Genomic DNA, 23019 nt, shown 5'->3' on the forward strand with positions numbered 1-23019 from the left:
TATATATATATATATATATATTTGTGTATATATTATATTCATGTGTTATAAGGTATGTAAAGTATCCATATGGTATTGTTAAGTATGACCAATTTTATTTTGTCCTCACATTACCAAATGTTGTTTATTTATAGTCGTTTTAGTGTGTATAAATTTGCAGATATACAGCAAAGGAATCCATTTAACAGTGCATTTAACCGTTAGACATTTATTTTGTTGAATATGATTAAGTGGTATCTAAATTGTTAAAAAGCAGTTTTATGTTAGGAATTATTGAGCCTTGCAAGCACAATTTCAGGATTAATCATAATTAAATAACTTTCGTTCTATATAATTCTGGGTTTTTAAAAAAGAACCAGTGTTAGTCTCTATTAACTAATGCTAAAAAATTGAATGTATAATATTTAACATACTAGACTTAGGGAGGATTTTAGTTCTTTTTTAAATTTAATTTATTTAAAAATTAACACAAAATCAACGATATTTTAATGTTCGAATAATATGTAATTTTATTTTTCTCTAGAATAGCTTTTAGTTGTCTTCCTTGACAATGCAAAACCAGGAAGCAATCATTACAATAATATTTCTATGATAATTCCAATTTTGTTTCAATTTTGAAAAAAATTGATGGTTGAATGTTAGGTTTAGATATGTAGGGCTAATTCCACCACTCATTATACTGACTTGTTTTGTTTTTTTTTTTTTACTTTCTCGTATACGTAATCATGCGAAAAAACGAAATCAGAATTTTACAAATGTCGACTGTATCTCGCTGAGTTTGAATTGCAATTGTGTCTCTATAACTGTGTCTGTCTGAGTTTCGCTGTGTCTATGTATTAAACAATTTAATAAAAACAAGGGTAAAGTAAAGTTCCCATTCAAACCTGACGGTCTATGGGGCAAGTGAAGTAGAGTTCACTTGTTTCTGTGACCTCGGCATATGAAGAGATAGTGTGGTCAGCACAGGGTTAGCTGTCCAGCTCTCTACCGCTAGACCACTCCGTCCCCTTAAACAAACAAGGGAGCGTATCTTTAAAATTAGGCGTATGCTGTTTGAAAGAAGTTATTTCCCTTTGAAATTATTTGTTTTTTATAACCTAATGGCAAAAATTATATTATATCGATTTGGTATTATTTTAAATAGAATGTTCGTTGCCATGTGTGTGTGTTTATTATTATTTTTTTACAATTAATTTACTTTTATTTAGAGTTAATAATACACATTTTCTTCACAATATAACCAGTCATATATGTATGTAGTCACCTTGTGGTCTTTTCCGGGCAGCTGTATTTATACAATAATCAACGGATGATTACGTATTCAAATATTTACTTAGTAATTTATTTTGCAAATAATTTTGGTTTTGATCGGATTACAAACTCCGGTTTCCTTTCGGCTGCTCCTGCAACACAGCTGATTCCAAGCTATACAGGTAAGGCACTCGTCAATGGTCAATTGACCTCCGCCGAACACCTGAGACTGACTCACCCAAACACTTGAGGTTCGACCAGAGGCGTAGCGACCCTTCCCGGCGCCCGGGGATAAACTTTTCGATTTGCACCCCCCCCCTCGAGATTATGATTTGCACCCCCCTCTCCAAACTTTCGATTTGCACCCCCATCAACCTTTCAATTTATTTTTCCAACCCATTTTGGCGCCCCCTTAGGTCGGCGCCCGGGGACATATGTCCCACCCCGCCCCCCCCCCCCCCCCTCGCTACGCTACTTAGTTCGATCGATCCAAGGGTAAGAACCGCTGTTTTAGAGTCCCATGGAGACACAGTGTTAGGTAAGAAATCGAGGGTCAGTTATTATTTTATAGTCACACGCAACTAATGCTTTAAAAGCTTGGTGGCGAGTTTTCTGTTCTACCTGCATCAAATCCATGAAACGATCTTGCATATCTTTCTAAAAATAGAAATGGAAAGCTATGTGGCAAGTATGCTCTATAGAGTCATACAGCATACATTTGAAGCCTCAGCTGCAGCCTTTTTTTGTTTGTCTACCACATGTCTCGTTAGAAAAAAACAAAAGTCAAATTCACTTTCAAAACGCATATGGGGCGGGTGAAGTAGAGTTCAGCTGTTACTGTATACTTGGCATATGAAGTGATAGTGTGGTCATCACTGTGCCATGCCGCCTTTGTTTTACCTAAATTGAGTTCAGTACACAACTCTGATGTAGCCTTCCACTGACTTAAAACCCGGATTCAAAATCGAGACCTTCAGGTTAGCTATCTAGCTCTCTACCGCTTTGGGCACTCTGTCCATTAAAACCAAACACGATTATTGTCAATTATATTCTTATTCATGATGTTGGTCTGTCTTAAAAGATACATGGCAAATAATAATGTTTGTTACGGATGATGCTATTAATAACTGCACTTAAGTCAACACCCCCCCCCCCCCCCCGCACTCCTCTTCACCCCACGTTCCCCTCTAAAAACAACCTCAACGCAAATCTGACATTATGGAAACGATGATTAAAATTTATAGCTGATACTTCTACACTCCAAATACCTTGACGTGTTCAGTTTGATCTTCCTTCCCTGTACCAGTTAAAACTAAAAGCAATATTTTCGAGAACAGGTAACACAAACATGCCGACAAACATCAGACGTAATGGCCAACAAATTCAGCCCTCTGGCAAAGTTTCGCAACAGGAAAGTCGTGTCTAAATTTAAGAAGGATATGTTTATAAGACCCACTGAAAGAAAATGTTAAATGCAAGCATAATCAAAGTCATAACTTCTTAAGGTTTTAATAAGCTTGATAAGGCAGTGGTAGAAGCTAAGATTTTAGTGACAATCCTGTATGGCTTTTAAAAAATACTTATAGTCGTGATTGAAGAATTTCACTTTAGATTTTTACTTTCGAGTGTGGGCCCTACGTGTTAATTCACGGGAATTTTTGAAAGATTTTAATTTAGTTCAATATTTATTCAAAGCGCCTCTTTTCAGTTCGGGCTAATATTATTCCTCAATTTTGACACTCTCCTAAACAGCGATTTCATTTAAACTTAGATATATTTGTCAGTAAACACAACGCACGAATATATTATTTGTAATCTAATGACTTTAGTGAAATTAGCCATTTAAAATTAGTTCGAAATTTAGTTTAAAAACAACCGTTTAATTTGATTTAATGAAAATTGTAGTTATTAAACAAAACAAGTTTCCTTTATTTATTTTTTATTTACTTTTTTAAAAGGTTTATTACAAAGTTTTTGTTTAATATTTATTAATATTCTTACTTATAATTTGTAAAATAAAACACATTTCTTTTATTTATTTAATATTATTATTTAAAAACAAATATTACAAAGTTGTTGTGTATATTAAAATTTTTACTTATAATTTGTAAGCATCGAAAAAGATACTAACAGGAAAGCCATCAAAATATATTATCAAAAACAAACAAACCTAAATTAACTTGTCATATTTCGATTCAACATGCGCTTTATCTGTAGGGGTACTCAATTTTACCCACGGCCACAGAAAAAATCATGTGAACTCTACTCCTCTGCAATATTGACCGTCAGTGTCTAAAGATATTTCTAAAATTACATTGTTAATCAGTATTCAATAAGCAATTAAAAAAACGAAATATAAATACAAGTAAAAGAATACGTTAAGTAATATAACAGTTGCTTGAACAGAATACGTATTATATTTATACACACACACATATATATATATATATATATATATATATATATATATATATATATATATATATATATATATATATATATTATATATATATTATATATATTATACAGTTGATTGAACAGAATACGTATCAATTGAATGAAGCCTGTTGCCTTTAACCCACATTAGTCATAGAACAGCTGTACATGATCCCTCCGATGGCTATGAGAACGCCGCCTACGATACTCAGGATAAAGGAATAGCCAATCTTAAAATTAGAATTTGAAGCGTGCACTTCAGCTCCCCATACTATGATGCCAATCAAGATAAACACAACTGAAAAGAAAATATATATATATAAATATATATGATTTACTTGTCAGGGAAATTTGTTGAAAAAGTTTTACCGCAGCCAGTTTAAACGTTATAAGCAACTAGCCGTCCCGGCCAGGCCCTGCTCTGGCTTCTGTGAAAAACCTTTCTGTTAAAGACCATTACCTGTGTGTTTAGTAATCATCATAAACCCGGCATTGCCCACCCAAACCACAACCAACCAAAACAACAAAACGAAAAAATAACGCTAACACAATTACAAATACAAACGAAAATAAAAACCTAACAACAATCCCAACCACAACCACAAACACCAATACAAACACAAAGAAAAAATAACAAAAAAGCAAACGAAAACAAAAGCCTAACAACAAACCCAACCACAAACACCAATACCAACAAAAAAAAAAAAACAACGAAAAAGCAAACGAAAACAAACCAAATCCAAACGCAAAACCAACCAAAAAACACAAATACGAACCCAAACAAAAAAAACACAAACAAAAACGAAAAAAGAAAGAACAAAAACGAACCCAATCAAAACGCAACCACTAACGCAAACTCACCTAAACACAAAGAAAACACTAACGCGAACATAAACGCCCGGGGCGGAATCACCTGTTTTAGCTTAATGAACGACTATAGTACCCCAACTTATTCATAGTCTTTTGCACTCACTTAAACGAACGCGCCTGTTTCAATTTGATGAACAATTATAATACTCCAAGCTTATCCGTAAAATACCTACAACATTTGCACTTGATCAATCCCCGCTAATTATGTAATTATTTTTTTTTTCCCCAACACCAAAACAAAGTAATTAAAAAGTAAATTCTTTTCGACTAATGCAATGGTTTTATAAAGGGAAGTAATTGTGTTTTCCTAATTTATCAAAGGGAAGTAAGTGCTATAGGACTAAATAAAGACATAATTAGAATTTTTGTAAAAGATGATATTTTTTTAAAACTTGTGTTTAATAAACATGCCGACAATTATTACTATAATTTGAAAAATGAAAATTATTTCCCAACACTTTCAATAGTAATTTTTTAACTCATAAATTTAGACAAATGCGCACGATAATTCTCTAACACTTGAATCCATCCAAGACCAACGACAAACATAATTATGCTTTACATACAGAACTGAGCATTATATATTAGATAACTTCTATTTAAAATAAATCTATATATATAAAGCAAAGTGGTCAAGTTCCCGATAGGGCACTACCCGGCGCCGCAGGCGCGTCAAATTTGGCACGATGGTGCCTTGGGGCGATAGAACACGAGCGCCGGTGACGGTTGGCCGAAAAGTCTACGGAGAGGGGGTCAAAACTGACCTCTACTGACCGGCGCCTTAAATGGGCTATATAACGAAAAAAAATTTCCTCCGACAACCCCCTTTGAAATTTTGTGAGGTGGTAGGAGAACGCCTTGGGGTGTCACAAAAAACTCGCCATGTACGGGAAAATTGGGTAAATGGGTCAAAACTGACCAGTCGTATTTCCCTATATAATCTTTGTATTTCATGGGAAAACAGAGGGTAATTTGAAAACTTATTTTAGGGCACTTACCGTCCTCACATCTTGCTAATTTTTTGCATACACCTCTATAGATGAATACGCCGTATAGAAAAACTGTTGTTCGGACTTAGAGCCCTCTAAGAGGGCTAAAAATGACCGCGAGTGAAATTCTCATTATACGAGATTTGGTCATTTGGTCTATGAACAGGGGAGGTAACTTTTTAATGTAATAATTTTTAAATATTTTGTATACTCTTTTTAAGAAAAAAAAACAAAAATCATAAAGTATAGCATTGTTTTAAATAAATATTTTGTTATAAATTAAGTATTGCATTGTACTAAAATTGTAAAAATTAATTGCGAAAGTAATTTATTATAATATTTGATTGATACTATTAAGAAACCCCTTGCAGTTCTAATAACCATGCGAGTAATAAGTTGCGAATATTCCGTTAATATTTGAGTGACCTGAAATTACTCCACTGTATAAATTTAGGCCCTAAGCATCTAACTCTGGCAACATTGAACATCAGGGGGGCTAGGGACTAACACATTATATAAACAACATAATAAATAAACACAATATTGACATCCTACTTTTACAGGAAACTAACATTTGAACTACAGAAGAAGCAAATAAACTAGATGCATAATTAATATCGACAGTCTCAAGCTAAACATCACTCGATCAGCCCTGAAGTAAATTAACATTAGAACAGTGTTCTGTTTCCCAGGTTTTTAAAAGTGCACAACCTGAATGGTATAAAGAGATACACATCTCACCCCCCCCCCCCCCACACACACACTTCCCCCCACTCAACCGGACTGGCGGATTTTTCAAGGTAGCGTGCCCTCTTTGCCAAGGGTCAATTTTATGTCATGGAAAGTTTTGGAATGATAGATCAGTATGTATACTGCAGAGACACTTCTCCCACGGTCGTTTCTATTTCTGTCCATGTGTGGCTACAATGTGAACTTTTGACTCCTCAGCTAAGGACAAAGCACAGTAAACTAAGCAGTCAAGAGAAACCTAGTTTGCACACCTTATTTTAGTCTAGTTCTTATGCCATTTTATTTTCTCCATTTGATTATTATATATGCAATTGATGTTCATGTCTTGATGCTGGGTAAAATCTATCAAATAAATAATTATTACTGAGTTAAATGTTTAAAACAATTGAATTAATAAAAAAAATTTTAAAAAAAAGGAAAAAAAAAACTAATTGAGGACTGTATAGATATAGATGTTTGAAAGAGAAGAGTTTTTGCTTTTACGTGTCTCATTGTAATAACATAGCTTTTCCGATTGCTTAAAATTTGTATCATTTTAATTCTCTGTAATCCCAAATTCATTTCAGCTCTACTTTAAAAAAAAAAAACAATTCCCCCTCCCCCCCCCTCGTCCCCTCAGCCCACCACGCCGAGAAAAAAAATCCCTTGAATCATCATTTAATTACACATTTGCATTTTCAGTTTCAGGTTGGTTTTTAATTTTAATTTTTTTCTTTATATTTAGACGTTTTGTATTAGATCTATGTATAAGTAAACCATCTTAAATGAAAGAAAGCAGGCTACAAGTAAGAAAGAAATATTACTTTTGTAAATCTGTATCAGTCCTCACAAGCCGATGATGAAAACTGTAATACTAAAGCGAACACACAACTGACGCTATTACGTGTCTGAGGCAAAAAAAACAAAAAAAAAAAAAAAAAAAAATTTATAACTCTAAACAAAATCCTTAAACAAAGAGACAGGACGGACCAACAGCAAAAATCAAGGACGGTAGCTATATATAAACAGACTATTTGGAACAGTGGAATAAAAGCAAAACACGACAAGGTACAGTTCACGGGGCAAGTACTAGACTTGATTTATCGTAGACGACTCGACAATGAAAGCACTCAAACACATAAACCATAATTAGCAACACCACAACGTAAAGAACATATTACACTGCATTGGCCACCTGGCCCGCCTAGTCTAACCGACATATCCCCTTTCACCACACCCTCCCCGCTCCTCGCCCCTAAACCTCATGACCCCGATATCATTTTGCCCCATAACTGCATCCCCTTCGTCCCCACGACCCCACCCCTGAGTTGAAATATTATGTTAAATACTGAAGATGACGTATTATCCAAATACATTTCTAACAACATTAATTTGACTCCCACCCCTACAACCCCCATATCCCCACCCTGTTTCGCATCATTTATAATTTGTCATTCAGTTTCCTATTGTTGCTTAATTGTGTATTGTTTTATTTATACAGCTTACAAATCATCATTTGTCTCTATTTTACTATTTTCATATACGAACTGTACTTTGGTACACAACGTACAAAATGACACCAATGACCCCTACTCCTTTTGTATTCATTTTATAACCCCCCACATTATTACTTACAGTTGTTATGAGTTTTAACCAATTTTTGACCTTTAAATCTCCACTGCATCCCTCACACCCTGCAATGGCTACACGCCTACCAACCCCTAACCTGTCCGTACTAAACATTCAAATAAACATAAACACCGACTTGAACATACCAACCTTTCACCCTCCCGCTAAATCGCTCACACAGTAATCTCTTCGTCAAACCCTCCCCCCCCCACACACACTATAAATAGTCAAACCTCAGCAGTTAGATAACACAGCACATAATTTGACGCTTGGCTTCTCTTAAACACACACAGGTACCCTCTCCACGCCTCGTCAGACACATCTACCCCCCCCCCCTCTCTGGCCACTTCACCCTCAGACATAATAACCCCACATCCACTTTAACTGTTCCAACGATCCCACCACCCACCCCATTATCAAATATCTATTTATTTATTTACTTAAAGTTCTAAATCTTGCTTCTTTCCCCTTATCTTTCACACAGCAACCTTAGAAAATTCAATGCGACCAGTATACAAATTAACACTCTTTCAACTGGTCAACATAATTTGTTTCCCTACATAGACAATGCTTCACTGTCCCATTGACACCCCCTCCCCCTCTTTGAACAATTTCCCTTCCACTCCCCACCCGGAGTCCTGACACTTTCATTTGACCTTCACCCCTCTACTGTTATCCCTTTCGATTTTTTTATAATCACATACATGACCCCATGTAAATAATTATTATGTACATTGGCATTATGTACATTTTGCATTATGTAAAAAAGGTGATGTTGATGCACTTGTTTTAATTGCAAATAAAGGAATATATAAAAAAAAAACATTTTACAAACAAACTAAAAAAAAAAAAAAAATATATCCCTATTCTTTTTTTAAAGAAAATACTTATTGAGAATAGAAAACTTGCTTCAAATTTCCAATAATAATGTACATTTCTATCTGTTTTTTTTTTTGGTGATGTGTATTGTTTTACTTCACTATTAAACATAGAACCCAAAAAAAAAAAAAAAAAAAAAAAAAAAATAAGCATTTAACATAGCAGCCAATCACCTATTAATTAATCATTCAATTCCTCAATTTTTGAAAACCTAAGCGAAGCTAGGCAGTATGCAGTATGCATAGTTACACCATAAACCGGTTGCATTCGCAATTAAGTCGTGGCAAGTCATAACTGGCTCGCCGCGTCTTGAAAGATTACTTTAAAAATAAATATCATGAAAATAAAAAAAGAATCCCAATAAAGTTTTCAAAATACATATAATATTTTTAAAATATTAATTACTTCTTAAACAAGTACCAAAAGATTATTAATAAAATGCATTTCTATTCTGGCTACACATTATTTAAAGAAGAGAGATGACTGAATATAATGTTAATCGTACCATCCTTGGATACATTACATATTATGAACTCTACTTCATCTGCAATTGAGTGTTATAGTGGGACTTTTCTTTCTTGTATTCTACAACATTAAGTTAAAAACAACACAAAATTTGTTTTGTTGCTGTAACAAACACAAACAAAAACAGCCTTACATGAAATGATCGACAGTGCTGCTGCTATGTGATGAGCACTTGATACCGCAAGTATTCCTGTGATTTTGCAAACTAATAAAATCCCCACAGCTGTTATAGCAAAAAGGCTAAAAAACATGCCAATGATGGCCATGGCTTCGCAAGCTTCAAGGGCGGCTGAAAAGTTTTAAAATTATTTTTTTAATCAAATCCGGAACCTTAATTAAGTTGTGAAATTAATAATTTAAACAAATGTAAACTTGTACAGAATAAATGTATTTCATTTATTTAACAAATTTTAATAAAATGATGAACATTTTGTTTATAAACAGTTTTATATTTTAAAATACCTTCAAAAAGAATAAACATTGTTATTTGTACGGTTGATCTGAATTTTTCAATCAATAATCAGTATTTACGTCTATCAATTTAAAAAAAAATATATTCATTAACGGGGTTAGAACAAGACCATAGCTAACTCAACCGACGGTTAAATTGATACAAAAAATATGAAACAGTCAAAGAAAAAGTTAAATATTTTGCTTAGTAACTAAAAAAATCCTTGCGTTGAGATACCGATTAAAAATTACAAGTATTGACAGCAAAATATATTTGACGGGTGGTTTAACAGGATGGGTAGTGCTGAACTTTAAGGAACTAGGACTAGTCGCCATAGTGTGTCGATTTAAAAAAAAAAACGTTTTTATTGAAATTTATAAATACACACACTCAAATATATATTATATATTATATATGTATATATATATATATATATATATATATATATATATATATATATATATATATATATATATGTGTGTGTGTGTGTGTGAGTGAAATTAAAGCATCAAGAACGAGCAATACTCCTTACTTATAATTGGTCGTAATGCATCTAGTGGTGAAAGCAGGCGCATGACCAAATTGTTGATGTTTATAACTCACCAGTTGTCTGAGGGTACTCCACACAATAACCATCTGCACATCCCTTCCATAAGCCGGCGCTGTATGATATACCTACAACATTAGACGTTGACCATTCTGGGGTCGCCAAGCCTACAATGTGAAGGACAACCCCATCGAACAGAAGGCAAACACTGAGCAGGCTCCATGAACTGATTCCACCTGGAAGTGACATTTCCTCTTGTGGAAGAAAAAAAAAATAAACTCTTCAAAACAAGAACCACACACTGATTTTTTTTTTTAAATTTAAAAATGGATAGGCCTACTGTTTTAATAAGAACAACTTTACATCAGCTATTCAACTAAAATATATATGCAATCAATATTTACATCACTAACTAGGCTACTTGTAAGTGAAAGTCTCGATCAATAAGTAGCTTTCTTTACAATCGCTCTCGGTCTGCACAATTTAATATCCTGTTCTATACCACCTATAAACATAACTATTAATAGATACCATCGCTTTTTTCCGTTTTATAGAAACACTGGAAGTCACCGATTGGTTTTCCTTTTGTTGTTTGCAGCCAATGAAAACATTGCATCACTTGAGTGGTTAGGTTGAGATGTTTTAATGGTTTTTTGTTTTCACAAAAAGTGCCTCGGGTCTGATAGTATCTATCCTTATTGCTTAAATGTGTTGCTCAGTTTTACCTGTGCTATTACATTAGATTCTAACTGGGGCAGGCAATGAAATGGTTCTCACTTGGTTGTACATCAAGCGCTAATACGCATAATAAAATATAATATTATATATATGTATATATATATATATATATATATATATATATATATATATATATATATATATATATATATATATATATATATATATACTATAATATAATATATAATATAATATAATAAAATAATAATATATGTGGTATATTAATAAAACTAACAAAATGTGATCCCTTATATATTGGTGTTTTCATGGTCGAATGGTAGAGCGCTTGGCTGCTAGTCCAAAGATCTCGGTTCAGTGTACTGACTTTTCGAAGTTCTTAGTCCAACCAACTCTGATGGGTACCTGAATTACGTTAGGGAAACACAGACGGTTAGGCATAGTGCTGGACACGTTATAATCTTGTTTTCTGAGGTCACTGAAACAGATAAACACTACTCCGACTCACCCTTTTGACTTTAGCACGAACGAGAAAAGATGATGAATTTGCAAAAAATGTATAATGTTTTAAGTTTATCAGTAAATGTATTTATATCATTTCTATATAATTTCTTTTTTTTTTGTTCAAGCGCTGTCTTTGATGTATTTGATAAAATATAATATTGGTTAAACTAAAGCTGTAGCGAATTGTTCAATTCAAAAGTTGATTAATACACTGTGGTAACGTAACATAAGCAGCTTATTGTATGGCCTTTCTGTCAAAATTATCGTGCTTCGATTACCAGTCTAATGACACTAGCGAAATAAATTCTAGTCAAATATGACTGTCGCTGTTTTTAAAGTGTTTATGTTAAAATATACTTTGTTGTATCCAGCCGCTGCAATAAGTCGGGAGTCATTTAGTATGGTATATGGGAGTGTCACCTTCCTCTCCAGCTATTTTGAATTTTCAGTTTGGTGTTACCCCCTCTTCCTCTACTGTTACCTTAACTGGAAAGCAAAATTGTTTGTCGTCGTGGTTTCACCTCGAAAAATAATTTAAACCTGTACGTAACGAACCACCCTCCCTACTTCCTGCGCCACCAACATTTTAACGTCACTGACTGTACCCTTCTCCAACAAGGTGTTTAAAACAGTGGTTGTTTATCTAAAGTTCAATTGACTTAACGTCACTGACTGTACCCTTCTCAAACAAGGTGTTTAAAACAGTGGTTGTTTATCTAAAGTTCAATTGACTTAACGTCACTGACTGTACCCTTCTCAAACAAGGTGTTTAAAACAGTGGTTGTTTATCTAAAGTTCAATTGACTTAACGTCACTGACTGTACCCTTCTCAAACAAGGTGTTTAAAACAGTGGTTGTTTATCTAAAGTTCAATTGACTTAACGTCACTGACTGTACCCTTAGCAAACGAAGCGTTAAAACATGTGGTTGTTTATCTAAAGTCCAGTTGACAAGACAGGTTTTAATGCATACTTCAGTGTTAGTCAAGCGAGACGATTGACATAATATATTACAAAACATACCCACTACCTGTGTCTGGGGAACAAAAGTTCAAGGTAAGATTTTAACCATCGTTTCCTCCCCCCCCCCCCAGGCTTTGCTTTTAGCGTTACACGTACATGGTTTCAAAAAACAATCCTTTTCGCTTTAAGCAGTGTGCTTTAGGTTTCTGTTAAGGAGTGTTGCCATTGTTTCACGTGTTAGTTTGTTAGCTTGTATTTGGTTTAATATGTCTCTCCTTCTGTCGGTCTGTTTGTGGTAAAAGCGTGTATATAACATATACACATAGTTACAACTTTGCAGAACCATGTGTCTCATATGACAACATAACAAAATCTCATGATTTTGGATCAAAATGTTATATTTAGTCGAAAAAATATGACGATTGCATCGTCACAGACTTTTGAAGATAAATAAAAATCTAAAGAGAAATGTGAATTTTGTCTATCGCAAAAGCATTTACACATTAACTAATATAGCAAACAATGCATCTGTTTTCTGTCTAAAGTCTACATTAATTAAATACGGGCAATAAAATCAAGGTTATTTTGAAACATAGCTTCCTTTTCTTTGATAATTGGATGGCTATCAGTATTAAAAAATCCTAGATTCACATACTTTCTCGTCTAAAATCAAAGATTTAGTTAATTTTAAGATTTCTATTGTTTTATCCTTTTGGGAAAATGTTTCTATTGATTTTCCGAGCCGATTTTAACACATTGTATTATGAAGACAATGACACCAATTGTATAACTATGGACAGGGGCGGAACTACAGTGCCGCCAGACCCCGCAATGCGGGGGTGCCCAGACCATTTAGGGTCCCAAAGCCGACCAGAATCAACTTTTTTATAGTTAAAAAAATTATTTTTTTGCAAAAAAAAAACAACAGATCTACTACAGTAGTGATGTTTTACAGTAGCTAACACACGCTGTTTCATAAAGAAAAAACATATATAGCTACATGAGTTGTAGTGTGAAAGATAGGCAAACGTTCAAACCATTTCCATGACTTATTCCCCTATTTTAAATAGTCAAATATGTGTGCTCTTAATAAATTAATTAAGAAACTTTTTTAACAAATTAAAAAGCAATTACTTCTCTTAATTATTATTTTTAAAAAAAATACACATTAAAGAATAACACAGTATAAAAGGAAATGTATTAAAAACTAATAATATAAATAAAAAATACTTAAAAATAAACATAAGGCTAGAAACCATTACACATACAAAGCTTTCATGCTTCATATTCTTTTGACCGCCTTGAAATTGGTTTGTTATATGTCAGACATTGAAACAAAGAATTTCAAACCAGACTAATAGCACTGACACAAATGATGTGTTGTTGTAGTATGCTTTAATAAAACTAAAAACTAAGAATTTTAATTATTTTCAAATTTCAACAAGCCCGTATTAAGTAGGCCTATTCTATTTGCGTATTTAGTATATATATATATATATATATATATATATATATATATATATATATATATATATATATATATATGGGGCCCAACACATTTTTTTGCGGGGTGGCCCTTTATTTCTAGTTCCGCCACTGACTATGGACTATGTATCCGGCAGTTATGCAGTGAGAGGGTATAACTACCATGATATTTCATCTCTAACCATTCAACAGTTCATCCAAGAGTTCCGACTTAAACCACGACGATATCACCACAGAAAAATGACTGGACCGGATGACATTAGTTCACTACACTTTTTATTGCACTATAAAAATACACACGACGACTTGAAAAAACGATACTAAGACCTGAAAACATACACGACTTCTCACAACAAGATGCAAGGCTATCTAACCTCCTTCCCATGCAACAACGAACCAACACTGAAACGTCACATTCTTGTAACATGGATCTTTTATTTATTAAAAAAATCATCTCACAGCACACATAATCTTCTAACTTAACATACACTTCATAACGATCATAAAGGGTTCGGCGTGGTCGGGTCGGTAAAACACATGGTTGCTAAACCGAAAAGTCTCGAGTTTCGAACCCTCGGGTAGATGATGTTCGTTAACTGGGGACAGCCACACTTCTAGGAGAGACAACTCAAAAATCAAACAACTGCTGCCTTGTAGTTTGTTCTTCTTTTGACAAATGCTATGGAAGCAAATCCAAAAAGAAAAGCAGGCTGAAATCGGAGTCAATGGCCTCAATGGCGCATAACCAGTTGACACGTATACTTAATTGTGTTGGAGGGGATCCCTTACAACACTAAAATTAAGAACGGAGAAGAAGAAGAAATAACAACAATTTTATTTATATAGCGATGCATTGTACGGAGACAACATATTCATAAATACAAATAGTAACACATATTTTAATGTTTTTAATCAAAGACATATTATTACCCTCATTTTTAATTTCCAAAACGTAGTAACTGATACGTCAAGTAACGACATTTTTATTTTATATTTGATACAATAATTTATGTTTAATGTTTCATTTAGAAAAGCAGATGAATGCAATAGAAAAACATTTAACACATTTAACAGCTGTCTTAGAGTCTCATTAAGAGATACTTTTAGGTAAGAAATTGAGTGTGAGTTAATTCTATATAATATTTTCGCTGTCTGTCTATGTATCTGTTTATCTATCTATTTATTTATCTATCTATGTATCTGGCAAGAACGCTCTAGATAAAACACAAGCAATTTAAAAACATGCATAGTAATACGGAAACGAAATATGACGTCATATTGAGCATGTAGTAGAAAATAATTTCAAGCCGGAGAGTGCACACAGTAATATGACGCCATTGAATCTCGAGTAAACATTGAATTTAAAAAGCCATTTTTGTCTAATCCAAGTGGTTTGCTTGAAGAGTTTCTTTCATACAATTCTTCGGGTAGGGGCGAAGCCCCACCCCCGCTTAAGAACGTCTAAGCCCCCTGCCCCCTCCCCAACTCAAAAGAAATTTCTTCATCGAAACTCTATAATAAAATTACCGCCTAATTAATGTGTCTAATCTAAAAAGTGGTTTGCGTGCAGAGTTTCATGCAATTCTTCGGGTAGTGGCTAAGCGCGACACCAGTGTTTCTTTCAGACTTTTTCCTCCCCGGAGGGAGGAATTTTTCTAATCTAAAAAAAGTGTTTAGCGTGCAGTTTTTTTCATGCATCTCTTCCGGTAGGGGCGAAGCACCGCCCGGGTTCTTCCTTTAGTTTGTATGATCTACAAATGCGACCAGTGTTTCTTTCAGACTTTTTCCTCCCCGGAGAGGGGTGGGGGTACTTGAAATTTTCGGGGGCGGGGGTAGAATTTTCGGGGAGGGGGCGGACACTGGAAAAAAGTATATAATTATATTTCGTTGAATGGGACGGTAGACATGTTTTGGAGTGTGTGTGTGGGGGGGGGGGGGGGGGGGGTTGGTTTTAGTTTAGAGAAAAGAGACAGCACTATCAACCTAGCGCCCGTTGTATCCTTCCTCAACTGGTCATTTTTCTCGTTCTGTATAATAGTTTCGCTGTCTGTGTATCTATGCATCTATGTATCTATCTGACAAGAACGCTCTAGAGAAAACACAAGCAATTTAAAAACTTTCACAGTGAAACGAAAACGAAATATTACGTCACATTTAGCATATAGTAGAAAATAATATCAAGCCGGAGATTGCACACAGTAATATGACGTCATTGATTCTCGAGTAAACATTGAATAAAAAGGCAATTTTGTCTAATCTTAGGAGTAGTTTGCGTGAAGAGTTTCATACAATTCTTCGGTTAGTTGGTAAAAGCCCTCCCCCCGGTAGAATATCAAAGCCGCCTCCCCCCCCCCCCCCAACCCCAACTCAAAAGATAAAAAAGACTGACATTACGGCATAATTAATGTGTATAAGCTTAAAAGTGTTTTGCATTTAGAGTTTCTTTCATAGAATTCTTCGGGTAGTGGCTAAGAGCGACACCAGTTTTTCTTTCAGACTTTTTCCTCCGAGGAGAGGGGAACTTTAAATTTTCTAATCTAAAAAGTGCTATGCGTGCACAGTTTCTACCATTAGTTTGAATGATCTACAAATGCCACCAGTGTTTCTTTCAGACTTTTTCATTAGCAGAGAGGGAGGGGGGTACTTGAAAATTTTCGGGGGCAGGGGTGGAATTTTCTGGGAGTGGGCGGAAACTGGAAAAATTATATAATTATATTTCGTTGAATGGGACGGTAGACGCGCTTTCGGGTGGGGGGGGGGGGGAGAAGAGGGGGGGGGGGGCGGGACGGAGCCCCCAATCCCTAAGTAGAGTCGCTTGAAAGAAACTCCAAATGTGAGTTTTTTCATGATTGAGATCAGGTGCATGGCTTAGGGGTGTGGCTACGACAGTATTTAGTATCAATGCGCGGTAACTAAGTGTAGATCAAGCTTAAATGACGATTCTTGCTAAAAATCCGTTTTCAAAGAAATGTGTCGTTTCCGATTCAATTTGAGGTTAAGGTGGTGGCTTTGGTTTTGGTTTAGAGAAAATAGACAGCACTATCAACCTAGCGCCCGTTGTATCCTTCCTCAACGGGCCATTTTTCTCGTATTTGATAGTCACAAGCAACTAATGCTTTAAAGCTCGGTGGAGGGTTTTCTGTTCCACTTCTACCTTTATCAAATCCATGGGACGATCCAGCATATATTTCTAAAAATAGAAGTGGAAAGCTATGTGGCAAGTATGCTCTATAGAGTAATACAGCACACATATGAAGCCTCAGCTGCAGCCATTTTTTGCATGTCTAGGATATGTCTCGTTAGACAAAACAAAAGTGAAATTCACTTTCAAAACGTCTATGGGGCGGGTGAAGTAGAGTTCAGCTGTTTCTGTGAACTTGGCATATGAAGTGATAGTGTGGTCATCACTGTACCCTGCCGCCTTGATTTTACCTAAATTGAGTTCAGTACACAACTCTGATGTAGCCTTCTACTGACTTGAACCCGGATTCAAAATCGAGACTTTCAGATTAGCTATCTAGCTCTCTACCGCTAGGCCAAGCTGTCCAATAAAACCAAACACGTTTATTGTCAATTATATTCTTATTCATGATGTTGGTATGTCTTAAAAGATACATGGCGAATAAAAATGTTTGTTGCGGATGTTTCTATTAATAACTGCACTTAATTCAACATCCCCCACCCTCCTCTTCACCACACCTTCCCCTCCAAAAACAACCTCAACGAAAATCATACATTCTGATGATTAGTTGCTACTCCAACACTCCCTTTACCTTGACGTGTTCAATTTGACTTTCCTGTACCTGTCAAAACTGAAAGCAATGTTTTCGAGAACGCGTAACGTAAACACGCCCACAAACATCATACGTAATGGCCACCAAATTCAGCCCTCTGGCCATGTTTCACAAGAGGAAAGTCGTGTCTAAATTGAAGCAGGATATGTTTATAAAACCCACTGAAAGAACAGGAAAGTCTAAATTGAAGCAGGATATGTTTATAAAACCCAGTGAAAGAACACGAAAGTCGTGTCTAAATTAAAGAAGGATATGTTTATAAGACCCACTGAAAGAAAATGTTAAATGCAAGCATAATCAAAGTCATAACGTCTTTAGGTTTTAATACGCTTGATAAGGCAGTGGTAGAAGCGAAAATTTAACTTGAATGTTTCGGTCCTTAATAAACAACGAAATGTTTCTCGCGTTTATTTTCTTGTATTTAAAGTCCTTTTTACATATTAGATTGTAAAGCGCTATACGATGTAAACGAAGCGAGACGATTGGCCGTGGTTAAACACAACATATGCGTTGACAAGAAGAAAGAGTTGAGATTTTATCCATCAAATTCCCCCCCCCCCCCCCTCCCAACCCGACTTAGATTTTAGCGACAATCCTGTATGGCTTTTAAAAAATACATATAGTCGTGATTGAAGATTTCATTTTAGATTTTTACATTCGAGTGTGGGACCTACGCGTTTATTCACGGGGATTTTTGGAGGATTTCATTTAGTTCAAGATTGTTCAAAATGTCTCCATTCAGTTCGGCCTAATTTTGTTGCTCAATTTTACTCACTCCTTAACAACTATAAAAACTTTTCAGATATATTCGTCTGTAAACACAACACACGAATATATAATTTGCAATCAAATGAGTTTAGTGAAATTAGCCATTTAAAATTAGGTCGAAATTTAGTTTAAAAACAACCGTCTAATTTGACTTAACGAAAATTGTAGTTACTAAACAAAACATGTTTCTTTTATTTATTTTTATTTACTTTTTTAAAAGGTTCATCAAAAAGATATTGTTTATATTTATATTTTTACTTATAATTAATAAACAAAACACATTTCTTTAATATTAGTATTTAAAAAAGAAATTACAAAGTTGCTGTTTATATTTATATTTTTACTTATAATTTGTGAACCTCGAAAAAATACGAACAGGAAAGACAGCATAATATGTTATCAAAAACAAACAAACCTCAAGTAAATTTTCATATTTCGAATCAACATGCGCTTTATCTGTAGGTACTCAATTTTACCCACGGTCATAAACACATGTTAAAGCTACTCCTTTGCAATAGTGACCGTCAGCGTCTTAACATATTTCTAAAATTACATTGTTAATCAATATTCAATAAGTAATTTAAAAAAAACGAAATATAAAGCAAGTAAAATAATTCGTTAAGTAATATAACAGTTGCCTGAACAAAATACGTATAACATATATATATATATATATATATATATATATATATATATATATATTTATATATATATATATATATATATATATATATATATATATATATATATATATATATATATATATAAACAGTTGATTGAACAGGATACGTATTGAATTAATGAAGCCTGTTGTCTTTTTTAATCCACATTAGTAATAGTACAGCTGTACATCACCCCTCCGATGGCTATGAGAATGCCGCCCACGATACTCAGGATAAAGGAATAGCCAATCTTCATATAATAATTTGACTCGTGCAATTCAGCTCCCCATACTATGACGCCAATCAAGATAAACACAACTGAAAAGGATATATATATATATATATATATATATATATATATATATATATATATATATATATATATATATATATATATATATATATATATATATATATAGTATATATGTATATATATATATATATATATATATATATATATATATATATATATATATATATATATATATATATATATATATAATTTACTTGTTAGGGAAATTTGTTGATAACGTTTTACCGTAGCTGGTTTAAACATTATAAGCACTAACTTCTATTTAAAATAAATTACACCGTAAACCGGTTTCAACCGCAATTAAGTCGTGGCAAGTCACAATTGTCTCTCGTCACCAGGGTTTCTTCCAGGCATCTCTTCTCGGTGGGCACCGCCCCCATCCCTCGAAGAAAGTCTACCGCCCCTCCCCCTTCCCGAACGGAATGCGAATTTATATAGAAAATATATACCTTTGACAGTGCCCCCCCTGAAAACTGTTATCCGCCCCCCCCCCCCCCCTGAAAATTTCAAGTGCACCCCCGGAGAAAAAAGTCTAGAAGAAAGACTGCTCGTCGCGTCCTAAAAGATTATTTTGAAAATAACTATTATGTGAAATAACGGAGACTCCCGATACAGTTTTCAAAATAGAAGGAATATTTATTTTAATATGTACTTCTCTAACATGTACGAAATGATTATTTATAAAATGCATTTCTATTCTGACAACACATTATTTGTAAAAGAGAGACGACTGAATATAATGAAAATCGTACCTTCCCTATAGGGCTGGTAAGTAGGTCAATAAACAGTTATTAGGCTCATGCATGTTTTATTGAGCCGTAGAACTGTTTGGTGACCAACTTACCAGCCCTATATATGCCGAGGTTACACATTATGAACTCTACTTCATCTGCAATATGGAGCGTTAGATCTAAATGGGAACTTTTTTTTCTTTTATTCTACAATATTAGGTTAAAATCAACACGAAAGTTATTATGTTGCTTTAAGATTAAAAAAAAACAACAGAAACAACCTTACGTGATATGATGGACATTACTGTTGCAAAGTGATGAAATTTCGCTACCGTTGGTGTTCCTGTGATTTTGAAATATATTCCAATCCCAACCGCTGCTATAGCAAGAAAGCTGAACAACATGCCAATGATGGCCATGGCTTCGCAAGCTTCAAGAGCGGCTGAAAAATTTTAAATTATTTTTTAATCAGATCAAGAATATTTATTAAGTTGTGTACTTGTGATTTTAAACAAATGTAAACTTGTAAAGACAAATTGTTTTCCATTAATTTAACACATTTTAAAAAAGGGTAACTATTTTTTATAAACAATTGTATATTTTAAAATACCTTAAAAACAAAAGTAAAAATTGTTATTTGTAATGTTGATCTGAATTTCTCAAACAATAATCATTGTTTTCGTCTATTAAAAAATAGTTATAAGCATCAAGGGATGTTGTTAGACCAGTACCATAGCTTACTCAGGTAACGTTTTAAATTGATACAAAAATATGAAACAGTCAAAGAAAAAGGTTAATATATTGCGTAATAAGTTAAAAACCAACTTGCCTTGAAATACCGATTACAAGTTATAAGTACTGACAACAAATTATATTTGACGGATGGTTTAACAGGGTGGCTACTGCTGCTTTTTAAGGAACTAGTATTAGTTGCAATCGTTTATTGGTTAGAATCTAATATAACACTATGTGGGATTGCATCTCGAAATATAGATATGCTTTTGTTTGCTTAAACTTTTAAAAATAGAATAAAATCTAGTAAAAAAAAAGAATTGCGCACCAAGCTAACGCCAAAACAAAATGTGCATAATAGTGCGCAATATTATTAGTTCTTTATAAATTTACATGCGTTTTTTGAGAAATCGGAAATAGCGTAAATTAGTACTTCCGGTCAAGGGAAATTACTCAAAATTTGGTAGAAGGTAGAGATCTATATCTTTTACTTACATGTCAAATTTCATTTATCTATCTGAAATAGTACCCAAGTTATAGGCTCTTGAAAAATACAAAGTAGAAAAAGTACAATTTCCGGTTATCGGAAATCGCTCAAACGTTGATACAGATCTACGACTTTGATAAAATACTTATATATGAAATTTCATCAACCTAGCTGTAACGGAAATCAAAATATCGTGTTTACACACTGACAGACAAACACACAGACACACAGACACACAGACATACGGACAAGATTGCAAAATTATGTTTTTCCGTATCAGCGAGGTGTAAAAAAGTCGAGATTTGTAAAAATCTCTATTTTTTTTTTTTTTGCACGATAACAAGACTTTCTCTATAGGCCTACGTATTTATTTAAATTTAAAAATACACACTCAAATATATATATATATATATATATGTATATATATATATATATATATATATATATATATATATATATATATATATATATATATATATGTGTGTGTGTGTGTGTATGTGTGTGTGTGTGTGAATTGAAAGCATCAAGAACGAGCAATGCTCCTTTGATGTAATTGATCGTAATGCATCTAGTAGTGGCAGTCGGTAGATGACCAAATTGTTGATGTTTTATAACTTACCACTTTTCTGAGGGTGCTTCACACAATAACCATATAAACATTCCATCCATAAGCCCACGCTGTATGATATATCAACATTAGACGTTGACCATTCTGGGGTCGCCAAGCCTACAATGTGAAGGACAACCCCAACGAACAGAAGGCAAACACTGAGCAGGTTCCATGAACTGATTCCACCTGGAAGTGGCATTTCCTCTTGTGGAAGAAAGAAATAAACTCTTCAAAACAAGAACCTCACACTGATTTTTTTTTTTTTTTTTTTTTTTTTTTTTTTTTTTTTTTTTAATTTAAAAATGTATAGGCCTACTGTTTTAATAAGAAAAACTGCACATAAGCTATTTAACCTAAAATATATGCAATCAATTTTTACTTCATTAAATAAGCTACTTGTAAATGAAAGTTTCGGTCTTGACTAATGAGTTGCTTTCTTTACAATCGCTCTCGGTCTGCACAATTTAATATCCTGTTCTATACAACCTATATGCATAACCGTTAATAGTTACCATCGTTTTTTCCTTCGTTTTATAAAAACACTGAGAGTCACCGATTGGTTTTCCTTTTGTTGTTTTGCAGCCAATGAAAACATTGCATCACTTGAGTGGTTAGGTTGAGATGTTTTATTGTTTTTTTGTTTTCACAATAATGCCTCGGGTCTGATAGTATCTATTCTTATGACTTAAATGTGTTGCTCAGTTTTACCTGTGCTATTACATTAGATTCTAACTGGGGCAGGCAATGAAATGGTTCTCACTTGGTTGTACATCAAGCGCTAATACGCATAATAAAATATAATATTATATATATTATATATATATATATATATATATATATATATATATATATATATATATATATATATATATATATATATATATATATATACATAATATATACTATAATATAATATATAATATAATATAATAAAATAATAATATATATGGTATATTAATAAAACTAACA

General features: G+C 33.7%; 1 protein-coding gene across 3 annotated transcripts; it reads right to left on the bottom strand.

Moving 5' to 3' along the window:
- Positions 1 to 3790: 3790 nt before the first annotated feature.
- On the bottom strand, positions 3791 to 22723 carry LOC131947532 (epithelial membrane protein 1-like). 3 transcript variants are annotated; one of them, XM_059308775.1, is made up of 4 exons: positions 22430 to 22723; positions 10363 to 10560; positions 9442 to 9597; positions 3791 to 3985 (listed from the first exon to the last, which is right to left on the bottom strand). In XM_059308775.1, exons 2-4 carry the CDS (start codon positions 10553 to 10555, stop codon positions 3825 to 3827), a joined length of 510 nt encoding a protein of 169 aa, XP_059164758.1. In that variant the 5' UTR covers positions 10556 to 10560; positions 22430 to 22723; the 3' UTR covers positions 3791 to 3824. The 3 variants fall into 3 exon arrangements, with proteins under 3 accessions (XP_059164758.1, XP_059164760.1, XP_059164759.1); XM_059308777.1 differs by lacking the exon at positions 22430 to 22723 and adding an exon at positions 10720 to 10800; XM_059308776.1 differs by lacking the exon at positions 22430 to 22723 and adding an exon at positions 10711 to 10757.
- Between the last annotated feature and the right edge of the window lie 296 nt (positions 22724 to 23019).

This window comes from Physella acuta, unplaced genomic scaffold (genome assembly GCF_028476545.2).
Source record: "Physella acuta isolate Inbredline_101_S28 unplaced genomic scaffold, ASM2847654v3 ptg000597l, whole genome shotgun sequence".
Classification (NCBI taxonomy): domain Eukaryota; kingdom Metazoa; phylum Mollusca; class Gastropoda; family Physidae; genus Physella; species Physella acuta.